Below are 16,155 nucleotides of genomic sequence, written 5' to 3'. Positions count from 1 at the left end.
CCCGAATGGATGACTCCATGGATTGTCCCCCGAAGGATAGCAGTGACGCTACAGAAGGTTCTGGTGCGATTCTTTCAGTATGATAGCAATGATCTCAGCAATAATTGGATTGCATACTCACTGTCCGATGTTCCCAGTCAATAATGGGATTGTGTGTTGCTACACAAAAAACACAATGTGAAGGGGGTCTAAGGGGAAAAGATTTTTAAAGACAAGCTTGCATCCTGTCCCCCAAACTAACAGTTTAACAACACACAGAGGATGCTAAGGGTCTGTCGAAAGACTATGAAAATGCTAAACACTCAGTTGTAGTGTGTGGAAAAAGTTGTTCTGAGGAGAGAAAAAGACAACAAAGTAAGAGGATGAGATGGAATAAGAATACCCATCAGCCCACCCGTTGGCGAAACCTCATCATCTGGGTTATAGTTGGAAACTGGTATCCACTAGACACCTCTTCAGATCTCTTTCGAGGAGTGCTAGTATTGGATCCGCCAGTGAGATGGACAGCAAGCAGGTAATATTGGTAGGTTGAAGGGAAAAAGTTGCAGTGCTCAAATAAGTATGAATGTGAGAGATAAATGTGATAATGTTAAAAATGCCTGTTATGATGCCAAAGAGCAACTTTATTGGGAGTGATCAACATAACGGCATGATTAAAAGCAGAGTGAAGATAGTATGGAAAAAATATTACTATCAATTATAGATAATGGTTGGTCAACATGTTTCAGCCTCACAAGGCTTTCATCAGGACCTATAATGTACACTACTGCAACAGTGGACAAAGAAAAACAAATTAGTAGTGATGTAGACCTACCGGTAAATTGTTACTATATGGTAGTCTCATATCATTGTGACAAGAACTCTCCCATAATTGATATGGAGAAGGCCCCACCTCGCCTGGCACTCGCTCAGGTCAAAGAGGCCCCGCTCTGTCCGTCGTTGCCTCGGTCACCTTCCCCTTGGCTCAGATGCTAGACCGAGGCAACGACGGACAGAGCGGGGCCTCTTTGACCTGAGCGAGTTTGCCTAATTTGCATAGAAAAGTCAAATAATACACTGGCAGGAGACTAGTTTAAGTAGAGAATGTATTTCAGCAAAATAATCTATGTGCAAACCAGTGTTCCATAGACAAACATTAAACAAAATTGCATAATACAAAACTTTGAGAAAGTTCATGAATTTTCAAAGAGCAAATTCCTCAGGTTTCACTAGTGTATTTAACTTTCTCTCAGACCTAGCAGGGTTTAACCTCAAATGTGAATTGTGCACCTTAATCTGCATTACAAGAAGCAGGTAAAATTTGGCAAAGTGTGTGCAAAGAATACAAAATCTTTAGGATTTATTCACAAACTGCATTTTGTAGAACATAATGTAGTATACAAGCGCGCACACACACTTACACAAAAGAGTAAGGGCCAGATGTAGGAGAGAAAATACCGGTCGGTAACGGCCGATTTCGGCCGTTACCGACCGGTATTTAGGATTTGGCATGTAGGGGCCATCATTTTACAGAATCGGTAAATTTACAGATTCGGTAAATTTACCGATTCTGTAAAATACTGAATCGGTAATTTTACAGATTCGGTAAATCCACATGTAGGTGACACTCCTAAGAGTGTCACAGGCCCTTAAGAATCGGTATTTTACCACCCAATCCAATTGGGTGGTAAAATACCGAATTCAGGTGTGCATGCACATCTGTGCATGCACACCTGTGCCATGTGACACACAGACATGCCCTTAGGGCATGTATGTGTGCCACATGTCACACATGCCTGTATTTGGGGTGCTGGAGAGTGTCAAAGTGACACCCCCTGCACCCTTGCAGGATTCGGTATTTACCGATTCTGTAAATACCGAATCGGTATTGCCCATTGATTCCTATGGGCTTCAAGGCCCATAGGAATCAATGGGCAATACCGATTCGGTATTTACCGAATCGGTAAATACCGAAAGTTACCGATTCGGTAATTCCAGATCAAAATATACCTACATCTCCCTGCTTCATATTTACCGATTCATAAATACCGAATCGGTAAAATTCTGTATTTATGAGTCGGTAAATCGAAGTTACCTACATCTAGCCCTAAGACTATTGCTATTCACAAACTACATTTCAAAATTACTACAACCCTAAATATTTCAAGATAGGTGTAATTGTACTTCATGAATAGGACCCCATGGGCCTGATTCACAAATCTAACTTACACTTTTGAATAAGCATATATTTTTGAGTACGTTGACTAACTTTTGGTATTCAGAAACTGCACATTTGTAGTAACTTACTCCTGTGCACTAATTTACACTTTTGTAGTAAGTCTAGCACAACACATGGGCAACCACTGTACCGCAACATCCTTCGATAGAAAATAATGGCGGTAGGGACTTATTGCAAAAGTTTAAATTAATGTAAAGTGTTTGCTGATATCCAAAGTAGTAAACAAAAGTGTGAGTTACTACAAAAGTGCAGTTCTCACTAGCACTTTGTTGTATGTAAGTGCTACTGTAGTAATACAAATTACAGTCTGTGAATCAAACCCTCTGTGTGCAAAGTTAGTAGTAATACATTTACACTAGTCAATCATGTTGTAGGAGCTGGAGATAATGTTACACTCAGAAAAAAGTGTTACTTTACATGTAGGTGCAAGACTAGGTTTACATGTGAGTAAACCTAATTTATATTTGCAAATCGGGACCCTATTTTTTGCAGCTCAGAAATAATTCATCCCCATTTGTAGAACTAGTAATGGAGAGGTTAGACAGGACCCTGAGACAAATATATTCGCAAAACTGGTATTTCGTCCAAGGGGTAGTACACTGCTCAACACTATCCCATAGTTAGGAATTCGATCCTTGGTATACAGCGATTACAAAGATTATCCTATGAAATATATCACAAACCCTTGCCAGACTTGCAGGAATTTCAATATTACTTCAAGTGCTATTTTGCAGATTATATAGGGAGATTTTGCCACTACCCACATCCAACTCTTGCCTTATGTGACAACTGTGTACCACACTCTACAACTCTATATATTTCTTTTGTTTGTATAAATTTCAGTCAGAAATCTTATATATTGCTCAATTTTAATGTTATTAATTGTGTCCAAATCTCCCAATGTGAATATTGAATTCTCCATGCTGGATTGCAGGCAGTTTGTCCTGCAAGGGTTATCATATTTTTCTGTGTGTTTTTCTGCGCATGAAGCGAGTTCAGGGGCATTGCTTTTAGAGCAGCCTGCTTTGCGTTGATGACATGCTTGAAGGTTTGTTGATGAGTGGACATTTTGAATATAGTCTGTTATTATTGTTGCGAGTTTGTCACAGTCTATTTTACGGTAGATTCTTCTTTCGTTGTCTCAGTTTGCTTTGTTCAATGTTGCTGTACTTTTGCAATTACGTCTGTGCCTTTTGCTATTGCATGCAGCCATCTTTGTTGCTAACTCGCATTTTTCAGCACACCAAAGTACTGGATATTTTTGTAGGAAATGTAAGTGACTGTTTCTGTGTGAATCTGTTTTCAGAGATTAAGTCTGCCAGAACTCTGCTGTTGTGCATCTCCGCAGTCCTCCATGCATGTGGGTCGAAGCCCTTTAATAGTGGAAGAAGACGCCACTTACAGAGTTGCCTCCCCCAACTTCTATGACGGTGATGGCAGAAAGGTGAGCAACGGCGCCTGTTTTTAACATGCACACACGAGCATCTAGATGGGTTGTTAAAATCAAAACATTGAGATAATAGAATGATATGATGGTGGGATACCATGTACATTTATTCAAGTACAACGAGAATTAATTAGCCACCAGAACCTATACTGCAACAACATAGTATCAACATTTTAAATTCCAAACACATATTAAATTAGCGAGTCAAAATAAGGAACCCCTGGCAAGCAAGTCCTAAATGCTCAACCATCACTTTTCCAGAACATTAAGGGGCCTATTAAGAAGCAACACTGTTTCGGTGTGAGAATGGACCGACCATAGGTCGGATGTTTCACACACCTTATCAAGATGCGACTGCCAGGGCCGGACTGGCCATAGCGGGCACCGGGCAATCCCCCGGTGCGCCGCACGGGTGGGGGCTGGTTTTGAGCCCCTGGGGGCCGTTTTTGTTACAGGGCCGTTTTTGCAGCATAGCTGCAAAATCGACCCTGTACCAATATCGGCCGAAAACCAGCCCCGACAAAGAGCTTGGCGGCACCTCCAAGCTCCCAAGTGGGGGGGAGGGGCGGCCAAGCACTTTGCCAGGGCCGGTTGTTGTTCCCAGTCCGGCCCTGGCGACTGCACAAGGTGCGGGCGCAAACTGCCATTTCTCAATGGGAGCTTGTGCTGTGGGCGGAGACTGCACGGAGCACAATCTCCCAATGAGAAATGGGAGTTTTGACACTTCCCTGCACCATGTGGCAGGGATCTGAAGGGCTGCATCAGGGCCTCAGCTAGAGGGCCAGGGGAGAAGGGGGCCCTGCTAGGGGCCCCCGAAGACACTTTCAGAAACCAGTTCCATGTCAGAAAGGCCAACATGGAACTGCTGTCTGAAAGTGCCATCATAATCATGAAGGCAGAAACGCCTTCCTAAAGGGATTATATGGCCTTTCTGACTGAGCCTTTCAGAATCCAGCCAGTTATCCCAGCCGGTTTACACTATGACTGCTGACATTATAATTCGGCGGTCAGAGTGTAAACCTCCCATGTAGTCGGCTTTTCGACCTACATCGTAATCAGGACCAAAAAGTTGACTTGGATCAATCTGGGAGGCCAGGCTGCAACTGATAGTACATAGTCCAATGTTTAGTGGAGATGTCTTAAATTTACCAAGATACACTGACACTCATGTCCTTATTCCACTTATTTTGCACCCAAAGTTATCATTATCCTGAGGAATCAATTATACTACGATATAAAATTATCTTGGATTTACAGGTTTTCCTCTACGGTACAGGGAAATACCAGGGACATCGCAAAAGCAATTTTTTTTGATTTGCAGGCCACTTTACAGAGACATAATGTTTCCGGGTAGAAATGGCAGGCATGTCTTTGGAAAACCTAAAGGCATTACCATGTTTAGTTATAGTGCATACTGCAACCCACGCAATTCGGGATACAAATTTGGTTGGTAACTCCTGTTACTGGCCAAATTGAGAATGTAGGTCTTAGGGCCAAATTACGAGTTTGGGGGTTGGGGGGGGGTGAGAATGGGCTGCTACACCAGCGCCCTGCTCCCACGCCACCAAACTCATCCTCACAACACCTGCCAGATTACGAGTGCATTTGTGGGTTGGTGGGTGGTGCTCTTGTGGCCCCAGGTGTTGAGCCTTGAAAAGGTACCGCAATGAGAATGCCAAAGCCTGTTCCTGCAGTCCATGTCGTGCAGGAACTGGGTGTGCATGCACACAGGGGGGCACAACATGATCATCCCCAGGCCTTGTGGCAACAGGGGGCTCTGTTGGCCCCTATGTTTTCTCACCACCATCATTTTCATAATGTGATCACTCCCATGAGACTGCTGGCGATGAGGAAACTCATAATATGCTTGGCAATGCCACAGCAGCACTGCCAGTATATTGCGGCCTCAGGCCACTGTGCCACCGCCAGGGATCACCGATCCCCAGTAGTTGAGGTGGTCCTATGGCGATCGGACCGCCGTACTCGTAATACGGCAGTTCGACCACCGGTGCTGTGGTCCCCGATCGCCACTGCACCTTAACTGCAGCCTAACTCGTAATTAGGCCCTTAGTCTCTTGAGGCATGTCTTCCAAGACAATAAGAGGTCTTTATTCACCTGTTTCCCTGAGGACGTACTGCTTGCACTACATAACAGAAGCCATATTGTAAAGGGTTCACCGGCTCAACCAGCAATATTTGAACTAACAGTATAAAGAAAGAAAAGAAAATGGACTGAGTCATATCTCCTCACATGGAGTCCCGCAAGGGGAACTTGTAGCTAGCCACATGGGGTAAGCTATCCTCCTGAATATTTCTTTATTTGCACTGAAATTCAGATGATTGCTGATATTGGTTGAAGCAGTCCTATAACTGATTGTGGCTGATTAGTATGCATGTGTCAGGTATCCTTATTCACTGATTCTGGCAATCTGTTATAAAGGCACTGAGATGTTTGCCTTCCAATGTGGATCTTTTTCATTGGACATTGGAAGCAAATATTAAACCACCCTATGCCATGTTTGTCCTGTGCTTTTCTTGTTCCTTTCTTCAAATATTGTGAAACTCTGGCTTGAAACTTTTTGGGCCATGAGAAAGTCTGCTAAGGTAACTTGTGATCCCCGCCAACATCGTCGATATGAGAATCTGTCCTTCCGGGTAATGCCCCTCAGTCCAGACAGCCAAGGTAAACAGGTTTCAAGCATGGAAATGTTTGCTCAACATCTGGAAACTGACATGAGCAAAAAAGAATGTGTCAAATACTATAAACATTATTTAAAAAACTGAAGCATTACATGTGAAAAGATGTTTTTTTCATATATGTTTTACTGTCAAACAATATTGAAAATGCACAAAAACGAAGCAACAGTGACAGAGAATAAGAGAAGAATAGAAAGACTGATATGTTTTTCTACAAATCCTTTTAATATGGATGGAGAGGTTAGAGAATATGGGAAACAAGCATTGGAAATGCAATAGGTGTTGAATGCACTGGAGTTAGAACTATAGGCGTTGTAAATATTAATGTATTTCACCCACTCCCTGCCTCAGCCAAGCACAGACCAGTTTGTAGAGACTGTGTGTGCAGGGTGTTGTTCCGATAGTATTGTAAACAAAGAAAGCTTTTCATAAAACCCACTGATATTTACGAGTTTCTTCTTTTATACAAATGCTCCGAGGAAATGGTTGTGATTAATTACTTGTATGATTGACGACTTTGATTTGTCCTTTATCACATATTGCAAAACATCACTGAAAGATTATTTATATAGAGGAAGCCTTTCAGGTAGGTTCCCTTTGGATGTGTTTAGAAATCGGGCTGCATAATTTCCTCCTCCGATTTTTTTTAATTCAATTTTTTTAATTCAATTTATAAATAATGCTTTGAACTGTTTTTAAGAGGCGTGTTTTAATATTTAGTGGCTGTGTCAGACACATCATTACACACAAAAAAGGGCGCGTTTGCAGAAGAATATTTTATTGTGCTCACACACAGGTGTGGCTCTGAAAGTCGTCAGGATTTTAGGTAACATGCCATATTTAAAGCAAGAATGCTAAATCTTAATACATAATCAAATTGGGCTTAAATATTTTAAGCCAAAATACACATTTAGTGCAGCTTAAGAGGCCTGTAAATTCACTATGACACCTCCGATTTTCTGAAATGAAATTTGTAAAGAATGTAGTGAACTGTTTTTAAGATGCGTGTTCGGATATTCAGTGGCTATGTCAGAGACCGCATTACACACAAAAAGGACGAGTCTGCAGAACTATTGTTTGTATGTTGTGCTCACACACGGGTGTGGTTCTGAAAGTTGTTGGGACAAGTTATAACACACTACTAGCACTAAGAGCCATATGTATCAAGCCTTTTGCGATTCGTTAAGGCCGAAATTCGCAGAATTTCGGCCTTAGCGAATCGCAACCAGCCTTTTTACCGATTTTGAAATGTAAGAAAAATTTGCAAAATAAGGAATCGCAAAAAATTGCAATTCCTTATTTTGCTTAAGCATTTAAGGAATCACAATTTTGCGATTCCTTAAATGCTATGTATGAATCTTTTTAAAATTACGAATTCAGGTTTAGAAATCGCAAATTACCACCAACTTGTAGTTGGTGGTAATTTGCGATTTCTTGTAAATATGCACAATTGTGCATTTGTGAGGGTGGCATATGACGCACATACATGCCCATTGGGCATGTATATGCGCAATATGCACACACATGTAATTTACAGGGGTGCAGCAGAGTATTTTTGAGACACCCCTGCACCCTTGGAAACAATCTCATTTTGCGATTCGCAAATTGCGAATCGCAAAATGAAATGCATTTCACAATCATTCCTATGGGCCTCCTGGCCCATAGGAATGAATGGGAAAATATTCCTTATTTGCGAATTCGCAAACAGCCTTTTTACCGATTTTGATATGTAAGAAAAATTTGCAAAATAAGGAATCGCAAAAAATTGCAATTCCTTATTTTGCTTAAGCATTTAAGGAATCGCAATTTTGCGATTCCTTAAATGCTATGTATGAATCTTTTTAAAATTACGAATTCAGGTTTAGAAATCGCAAATTACCACCAACTTGTAGTTGGTGGTAATTTGCAATTTCTTGTAAATATGCACAATTGTGCATTTGTGAGGGTGGCATATGACGCACATACATGCCCATTGGGCATGTATATGCGCAATATGCACACACATGTAATTTACAGGGGTGCAGCAGAGTATTTTTGAGACACCCCTGCACCCTTGGAAACAATCTCATTTTGCGATTCGCAAATTGCGAATCGCAAAATGAAATGCATTTCACAATCATTCCTATGGGCCTCCTGGCCCATAGGAATGAATGGGAAAATATTCCTTATTTGCGAATTCGCAACTTGCGAATTCGCAAATAAGGAAGATTAAGGAATCGCAAAAAAATGTGATTTTTTTTCATACATACTGTTTTGCGATTTCTAAATAGCGATTCCTTAAAAATCGCTATTTAGAATTCGCAAAACGGAACTATGATACATATGGCCCTTAAGGCTGTGTGATAGAGGCTACCAGCACAAACGGCGGTTATCACAACGACTTGCAGGAAGCTCTTCGCGTGGCAATGTAGTGCTATGCAAGCGTTTGTAAACATAATACAGAAAGAAGGCTTTGCAGATGCTCAGCAGGGTCCCACTTCTTATCCACCCACAATCCCCACGATCCTGCACTACCCGAAACAGGCTGCAAAATTTCCGGATTCCTGGGCAAGTAACAAAATCACATTGCTCGAGATGTCCAACCTGTGCCCACATACAAATGAATTCTTCACCACCAATACTCACACTTTACTGCAACTGGTCTTTAAGATGGAAAGAAAAAGAAGGATGAAAAGCGGAGCTTCCTGCGAGATGAGAACAACGGCTTCTGCCATAGACAGAGGAGAAGGAGTAAAGCAAGACTATTCCAAGTGTCAAGTCAGTCAGTCAAAATATCTTTATTCGATTTAATTAAAACTCATACAAAGAGATAAAAACATTACATACATTATAAAATATATACAATACAGTTATTTACAAATCATTTACAATAGCAAACAAGTCAGAGCATACATGGGATTAATAAAAAAATAGATCATTTAAAACACCAGGGTCTCGCATCTTGATTTACACATTTTTACAAGGGTCGTTAATCTAATGAATATGTTTTTTAATTCTAGCTGCAGCCACCAAAAAGTTAGCCATGCAAAAAGTAGTACGTGGGTTAATCAATAATTGTAAGTAGAGCAGGGCTGGTCTCAATTGTGTGAAGCCAGCCTCCTTCAAAACCGGTAACAGGTACTTTTTTCTTGGCTCTAAATAAAAACCACAAAACATAACAAAGTGCATGGTGTCTTGGGTGGAAAAGTGATCACAATTACAGGGGGGGGGCTAGTTCAGGTTTTTCCCATGTTTTGAAATTCCCCAAATAAAAATGTAACAAATTGAACCTGAACTTAATTAAAAGAAACCTGTGAAATGGGATAGTGACGAAACCAAGATATGGTGCCAATGCAAATGGATTAACAAGTAGATAGTGTCTCCTTTCCGCTGGTTTCGCCAATTCCTTTTCCTCATGACGTGCTCTTGCCCTCCCCATAAACTGCTTTTTAACAGTATCGATGTCCTGGATCTTAATGTCTTTAGGGTAGGTAAAGAGCTCTGGTCGTCCCATATCTGAGAACGCCTTCATCAGATAAGTCAACCAAGGAATCCTTTAAAATGGTCTAAGGACAGAACATCAGCCATGATCTTATGGTTGAATGGCAGGTCTTCATTAAGCCAGGTCTTCAACCAGAGGATCAGGGGTGCCATGTTCAACCCATCAGTAAGGAAGTCTAAGCCTACCTCCATATGTATAGAATAAGTCTGTGTGGACTGAGGAACAGACAGGAGTGTTCGTATGAATCTGTTCTCCGCTTTCTGAATTGGCTCTAGATTTACGTAAACCCAAAGGGGTGAACCATATGAAGCCAAGGCAACTAATTTACTTTTGTAGATTTTCAGAAGCGCTTCCATGGGCCTAGCACCTAACCTGCCCGCAAAACCCATAAGGGCTGCCGATGACCTAATCACAGCCAACCTCTTTGCCCTTACCTGGGGACCCCAGGAGCCTCTCTGATCAAAGAGAACCACCAGGTAGGGAAAAGTGGAGACTCTGGAGACAACCTTACCCTTACACTCAAAAATGTTCATTTTACTCTTGCTACTTTGTCGACCCACGACCATGGTATGTGACTTATTTGTGTTGATTTTTAAGTCTAGCTGGTCCTTAAATGTACCAAAAGCATTTAGTAAACGTTGAAGGCAGACGCCAGTGCGCTCTATCAGCACGGCGTCGTCCGCGTACAGGAGCGCGGGGATCTTAACTATTCCAAGTGGTCGCCATCTTGGACTAATAAGCTACATTACAAAAAGTCATATGCATATTTTAGATGCATGGAGAATATGTGATTTGCCAGAATCGCAGGAAGCCGAGTCTCGACCCTGCTCGCTGCGTTGTAAAGCGGACAGCTCTGACTGTAGTTCCAGATCCTCTCCCCTATGTTTATGAATTAATTACTGTTCCTGGGTCAATCATGAACCAAAGATTAACACACAGATATACACATGCAGGTGCACCTAAACAATCATGCAAGCAAACATAAAGGCACAAGATACGAGCATGAACGCACATTCCCACATTATAGTTTTGGACCGAAATTAATGCATGGGTTACAGAGCCATGCAGTGTTTCAAATACAGTTGAAGAGCATTCTTGAACGGGAAACGTAGTTGCACAATGATCTGACCTTCCATTGCGCCACAGAGGGTGGCGGGCAGGCTCTTTGAAATGGAAACATAGTTGCTGATGGAGGCGCCATTCCATTACGCTCAGAGGGTAGGCTTATAACGCGAAGCAAAAGGGCGAAGCAAAACGGACATTTTAAAAAAAGCAGTAACCGGCAGAAAAGATCAATAAAAAAATTGTTCTCCCAAACAGGAGATAAAGGAGGCAAGCGTAGTGCACTGTACTTTACCAGTACTCCTCAGCCTTGAAAGAAAGTAAGGTATCGGCTGCGGGAGCTAGACAGGAGGCAGCAAAGAAGAGCAATGCTGGTGTGAGCCAATGGTAAGCAGGAGGCCGGAATAGAATAGTTTTATTGATTACAGCAGGTCTTGCAGACAGAGCATGAGTGCTGCCTAGGCTCAAGCAGCAACACACAAGATGAAGACTCTTTCGATGCAGTTGTATCCTTATGGCCACATGTCATCAAAATATCTTGGTGTACTTTCCAAGTCCTCACTCAGATTAAATAAATGATTATGTCCTTCTGGGTTATGCATTTATTCTTTCATATATTACTAGTTCATGCTTTCTGCTTTCCAGAGTGCCCACTCTAGTGGAGGGGAGTCAAGGCAATATCTGCTGAAGTCCAACTTTGCAAAGAGATTAAATGTGTCCAATTTCAATTGAACTTTGTTAGCTTAAGCTTCAGAGTTGGTCATCTGGAGGAATTTTGAGTTCCATAAAACAAATTTGGTTCAAAGCTAGAATTCTTGACAGAGCGAAGCTGCAAAAAGTATCTGGCTAACACAATGATTTTGGTAGCCACAGAATTAGATTTTCTCCCACTCTGAGCTATTACTGCCAAAACAGACAGCTTCAGTGGAACCTTGTGAATTGGCTAGTTTGCTTTGAGAGAACTTTGCTGAATCCGGCCTGTAACCTTGCCCTGCTGGAGGATTTTTCCATTTCAACGACTAAGTGAGAAGGTAAATTCTTTTACTGGGACAGCCTGCTTCATGTATCTGACTTGAGCGCCATCACAGTCGACCAAAAATGGTGCTTAGGTCCCAGTATGCCCTGAACAGTGACTAATGATTGGTGCCTTATTTTTTCTTGGTACATTTGCCTTAAATCTTTATAAATTCATATCTCCAGTTCCCCTTTTAGAATGGTTGTTTTTGTGTCATTTAGCTCATGACATTTTTTTATGTTTCTTTAATAAATTGGTTGTACCTGTTTTGTTTCTCCTAAACACTATTGGGCATTTTCCTGTCTACTCTGTACCACAGTTTCCACGGGGCTGAGCTCAGGTTTAATTATTGATAAATAATTTGAACTTAGCGAGTGTGTGGCCTTATTCCTTGTGGTGGACTCCCATCTTCCTCAATTAATGATTCACTTTATTACAGTCGCATTGGTCTGTTCTCTTTCGCAAGAGAAGCTTCAGGATTTACAATCTGACTTCACTCATTTAAATCCAGTCAAACCAAAGTACACACTCTTCTACTTCGTGGATTTTAATAGTATGCATCATTGTCAAAAATGATGATCCATAATTACAGAGCCCAGAGGACAAAGCTCTGAAAAAAGATATGCATTCCTTCTGATTTCAGAAGGGTGCTTCAAAAAGAAGTCGCTAAAATGATGGAACTCAATTAGATTGAGGGACAATCTGAGAGTGAAACGGTAGATTGTGAGGTATAGTGAGGTGTTATCTACAATCTGGTGAACAGAGATACTGCTGCCAAGAATTATTGTGACCAATGGCTCCATATAGATGTTGGAAAGCACAGGTGCCAGACTGAAGGCTTGAGACATCTTGAGCGCCATGCGAATGACAACGAATCCGGAGGAACCCAGAAGTGCAAATTGTGTATTGTCAGCAAAGAATGATGAAAACCAATTCAGAACTTTGCCCCCTAAACCTATATGGTGAACAATGTTGGTTACAGAGTTCTCAGAGTCAGCAATAGCCAATATTACTGAGGAATCCAGGACCATCAGCAAGCAGATACTTCCATTCTCCAGTACAGAGAGGATTGATGTGTTTTATCTAGGACCCCGATCAATATTGTGACCTCATGCCCCTATACGGCTATAATCAATACGTATCCCTATAAATGGCATAATAATGAGAGCCATATTTCAGTAACTCGCCTCTGCAGTCCATGACAGTCCATGACACAGCAGAAGCCACTTCCTTAGATTCCTAGATAGCACACCGAGTTCTTTCGACATACCAAACCCCCAGCAACCTGGGAAAGCCCCGCTTGCTTTGTTTTGATTAGTAATAGAACTCCTGCGAGCACTGTAAGAACGACCAGTTCTTACTGACATCTTTATTGACGTCTTATGTCCAAAAACTTACGTCAAACTCGGCACCTTTCGGGTATAAATATACCAACGTTCCCTTGAGCAAGCACACGGTGGTGGTGAAGACAGGAGCAGAACAGCCGTCCCCTTGCAGAGAGCCCAGCAGATGCGAGAAGCCCACGGAAGCTGCCCCTCCTCCTTGACGCGCTGAGAAAGACGCTGTCTTTTCTCCTGCCGAGAAAATCCAGCTCTGGCATTTCCAGCCTACCCTTGCGGGTGACTGGGATATCGGGTCCTGAGAAGGAGATATCAGACCTCCTACATTCTATTCCAGAGGTACGGTGCTGACTAAACCCTTAGAGAAAATTCTTGAATCAAACTCTTGGCAAAACCAACTTAACTTAAACTGCTACTTACTTACTCCCTCCAACCTATTAGGCTTAGGTCAGGTACACCGGGGTAGGCGTAGTTAGAAGCACCAGTTGAGGTCGTTAGCCAATGCATATATGAATGTATATATTTTATTCATTTTAACTATCTTATGGCTAAGAAACCATATCAATGCTTTTACAGTATTATTTCGTAATACTCCTTTTACTGTACGCACTTTTCATAATAACAAGTCTTGCGATTGTAGCAATTCATTTCTCTTGCATGAGAAAGAAGACTGCTCAATAAATAATATCTTTTATTGAAAACGCCTGTCTCTCTATTCTCTGCACCCTGGTGAAATTAAATCTGCACAACTGACTGAGTGAAATAGCTGTCTATTGTTTCACGCGACTCTAGAGATTGACTCTTATACTGAGGAGCAAAGTTGTCATGTTTATGCGGTTGTCGGAAGCTGAATCCCTTCTTGTCTGAGCCAGGGAAGCTGATCACTTCTTATTCAGTCAAGAAAGTTTCCAGTGACCTCTGAGCTAGCTGGCGCAAACCTAAATTAAGTCTAACATAGTCAGTAGAGACCTAGAAGACCGCAGTCCTACGTCTACACTGCTGTTTATGTTATTCCAATGCGCAGAGCCTATAGGGAAAATAGGAACTACACTACAGGATTTCATCTACCTCCTGAATGTTGGCAGACTCTATTGCACACCAAAGAACGACGCTGGACTGATATGCATGACGCAGAAGGAGTGATTACATTGAATAAGGGATGAAGGGTGACTTAAGAGCTGAATGATGCACATTTCCAGAGAATGCGTAGGTTTGTGATTGTGGGATAGTTTTAGAATCCTGAAAGGGCCAGAGTGGCCTTTTTAAAAGGGTGTAGAGGGCCGAATTTCAGGGCCTCCAAATAGACACAGTTGACAAAAGATACCTTGACCACCGAGAGCCAGCCAAAAGTCTGCACTCAATGTGGTTGTGATTTTTCCTAAGCAGGCTGAGATTAGGTCATCAAAGTATGTAATAGATTTCATTTTAAGTAAGATGGTTATGAGCTCAGTTTTGTTGAAAGGAAAGAAAGTGAGACATGGATTTGTTAACAGAGACAAACTGCAGGGTTAAACTTGGGGCAGGGGCCATCGTTTGGCCAGAATTTCGTGCCCCAGTGATTTGCTTTTCAGAAGGATAGAATGTTATTTTCTTTTGAAAACTGCAGAATTGGAAGAATGTTTTCCATACAACATGGAATTATACAGAAGGTGAGGGGTTAACACGCTACAAAACCACCTGGAACCGCTCATGTGAATGATTAGGAGCAGAGTTTAGGTCTCAGAAAGGTCCGTGTCTGAATAAGTTTGGTTACTAGCAGAGAAAATTAGCAGGGTCCAATTATTTTTGCCACACATTTTGAAGGTTTTATGGCAGACTCGTTTTTTGGGTCAAAAAGCTCTATTGCTCCAAGCCCACAATGCCTTGGCCAATATAAGACAATGGGGTAACCTAGTTACGTGCAGAACATGGGGATTTATGCCTTAAGGGTAAAGTGGTTCTGCCACTTATTAGCTTCAAAATACCCTAAAACTATCATTCAATTAGTGCCCTTCTCTCTTGATAGGACTGCCCTTTAATGACACATTTTACATATTTTAGTTGCATCCAAACCAAAAGTTAACAAGCATTTGCAATGCAATAGGTCTCGCAGCATTAAAGTTTGTGTTATTGGCATTGTATATGACAATGTGTTGCATGAATTATTTTGCAAACTCTGTATTGGCGCATGAAGATGATTTGCAAGTGGCTATTTTGTTGTTTGTAAATAAATATGAAAAGATTGTATATTTGTTTTGTTAAAGTTTAATGTTTCGCCAGGGGGAGACCTAAAAAGGCTGCAATGTATCTTTGGATGTGTGGCGAAAGAGGCCTACTGGCTAGAGTGAGAAAATATATTACATTCAGGCGGGAGAGAAGAGGCTCTTTTGGGGTAGGACTGTGATATCATTCATTGGATTGGACCTCTTTGGGAAATGGACCCCATTAGGTGTGGGGGAGCTGATCCCAATTGCGCAGAGGGTTATAAAAAGCAGAAGTAGTAGATTCCCTGGGACGAGAAGTATGGTAAATTTGGGCAGGGTGGGTGTTTCTCAAACGCTGTGGGGTTAGGGGTAGATAAGACGTGAGGAGTAGGCCCCTTGGGTGTAGTCACTGTTGTGTTCGAATTGTAGTGTCAGGTGTCCATTAATCACATGGTAAAGATTGCAGTGGATCGCTAAGGTACATTGTATCTTTGGCTGCAGCTGATCCCCGTATGCGCTTGATCAACGTGTGCAGTGTCTATTGGATTTTATTGTGCAGCTAGTCCGGGGTGCAGCTGATATCTGGGAATGGGGCTGCTGCTCAGGCACTTACGGTTTCGGAGGAATTAGGTTTATGTTTTGCACATGTAGTATATCGAGGTCTCCAGCCGAGTGGAAATAGAATTTCAACCTTCAAAAGGATTTCAAACCC

The 16,155-nt window shown here is 41.8% G+C and overlaps 1 protein-coding gene across 1 annotated transcript in view; it reads left to right on the top strand.

Moving 5' to 3' along the window:
- The window catches only part of CAPN13 (calpain 13), a 493,752-nt gene that overhangs the window by 393,641 nt on the left and 83,956 nt on the right, over window positions 1-16,155 (top strand). The window contains exon 16 of the mRNA XM_086925977.1: window positions 3,525-3,662. Coding sequence (XP_086782103.1) covers window positions 3,525-3,662 — 138 coding nt within the window. The remainder of the gene's footprint in view (window positions 1-3,524; window positions 3,663-16,155) is intronic.

Source organism: Lissotriton vulgaris, chromosome 6 (assembly GCF_964263255.1).
Source record: "Lissotriton vulgaris chromosome 6, aLisVul1.2, whole genome shotgun sequence".
NCBI classification, from domain to species: domain Eukaryota; kingdom Metazoa; phylum Chordata; class Amphibia; order Caudata; family Salamandridae; genus Lissotriton; species Lissotriton vulgaris.
This window is presented reverse-complemented; position numbering and strand designations above follow the sequence as displayed.